General features: G+C 35.7%; 1 protein-coding gene across 1 annotated transcript; it reads left to right on the top strand.

The window, feature by feature from the left end:
- On the top strand, positions 1 to 1,169 carry LOC133783805 (uncharacterized). Its single transcript, XM_062223424.1, has one exon. It carries the CDS (start codon positions 7 to 9, stop codon positions 892 to 894), a length of 888 nt encoding a protein of 295 aa, XP_062079408.1. The 5' UTR covers positions 1 to 6; the 3' UTR covers positions 895 to 1,169.
- The last annotated feature ends 657 nt before the right edge of the window (positions 1,170 to 1,826 follow it).

Below are 1,826 nucleotides of genomic sequence, written 5' to 3'. Positions count from 1 at the left end.
AAGAACATGGGAACTTTGGTTGGGCACATAGCACCAGGCCTTGCTTTCTTGGTCATAGGCTTATGGCATCTCTTTAACCACACAAAGCTCCATATTCTTCACCCAAATTCCTACACTTCACAACTATGGTTCCCCACAACCAAGTTCAGATACGCCGAGCTCTTCCTCATCATGGCAAGCAGTGCAGCCTCCATCACCATGGAGCTCTTTGTTGCCCCCAAAAAGCACCAACCACTAGACCCCGACGGCACCATTCCCACCAACCATCTCCACAACTTCGAGCACGCCTCCATTTCCCTCGCCATCTTCGTCTATGCAGCCTTAGTCATCGTTCTAGACCAAGCTCGGCCCAAGGCTCCGCGCATCTTGGCTTATCTCCTTGCCTCTGTGGCCTTTGCACAAGAGCTTCTTCTCTTTGTCCTTCATTCTACCGACCACCGAGGCACCGAAGGCCATTACCATCTCTTCCTACAACTCATCATTTTCGTGTCTTTGGTCACAACCCTAATGGGAATAGGATTCCCTAATAGCTTCGCGGTCAGTTTTGTGAGGTCTCTTAGTATATTTTTCCAAGGTGTTTGGTTTAATATTTTGGGTGTTATGTTGTACACTCCTCGGCTTTTGTCTAAGGGTTGCTTTTTGTATGAAGTTGATGGCCATACTTTGATCAAGTGTCCCCAAGAAAAGGCACTTCATAGGGCTAAGTCACTTATAACACTTGAGTTCAGTTGGTGCTTCGTTGGAGTAGCCATTTTTGGAGTGTCGTTTTACTTGGTTATGGCTAAGATTTATGGTGATGACAAAGTTGACTACTTTCCTTTGGGAACGAAAGAAGTTGAGCATGAAGCAGGAGATGAATATTATGATGATTACGATGTAGAATCCCCAAAGTAACTTCTGGCTGTTTAGTTATTAACTTGTACTTTTGTTTTTCTAGTCTTTCCTTTTTTTTTTTTTTTTTTTTTTTCTGTATTTGGTATTGCTTTTTATTTTTAGTTTGTATGTTTGCAACAGTTTTATAAATATGAGTTCTGGTGTGTCACTGTTTTAGTTTGAGGCTCTATTTTTTTGCAGCATAGTTTCAGACTCTATTAACTCCAATAACTCTAGTAGAATTGTGTTCAAATGATTTATATGGGTTCTCTCAATTAATTTGAAGGCACCTATTTCTTTCTTAAAACATTTAATTTATTACATTTTTCTTATCTAATAAAATAACTACAAATATATAGTTGTATTAAATTTTGATTGTAAAAAAAAATTATAGTTATTTGCCTTGGTTACTTCATACTATATTTATTTTAATTGATTGTAATATATAAAATTTTATTAATGTTTCTAAGGCTACCCTCTCTACTAAAAAAAAATACTTTTTAGAGCATCTCCAATGGTAACAACATCATTGGTGCACATTGTCAATCTCTTTCGATCATTTCATTCATTTGTGAGTCACCCATATATCTCTTTTTGTTGGTATGAAAGAGCACATTACCAATTAATCATGAGTGCACATTAATAAAAGGAGTGTATATAAAAGGAGTATTTTTGTCCAAAACATGATTGGGAGCACATTAATGGGATGAGTGTTTAAGTTGACATATTAAAAAAAATTCCTATGTTATGATGCAAATAACCTAAAATTTTCCTAAGAAAATAAGGTGGTAATAATGCATGTATATAAATTCAAGAACGTACCCCACTACTATTATATAATCATTTGTGGTAATCTACTTTAAGGTATAATGTAATATGGAATTATACAAATAATTAATTATTATCATGTGTGTCACATTACTGTAAAATAAGGTGGTAATATATATATTATA

This window comes from Humulus lupulus, chromosome 6, assembly GCF_963169125.1.
Source record: "Humulus lupulus chromosome 6, drHumLupu1.1, whole genome shotgun sequence".
NCBI lineage: Eukaryota > Viridiplantae > Streptophyta > Magnoliopsida > Rosales > Cannabaceae > Humulus > Humulus lupulus.
This window is presented reverse-complemented; position numbering and strand designations above follow the sequence as displayed.

Coding starts and splice junctions, on each gene's coding strand:
- LOC133783805 (XM_062223424.1), top strand. CDS start 7: ATGGGAACTTTGGTTGGGCACATAGCACCAGGCCTTGCTTTCTTGGTC.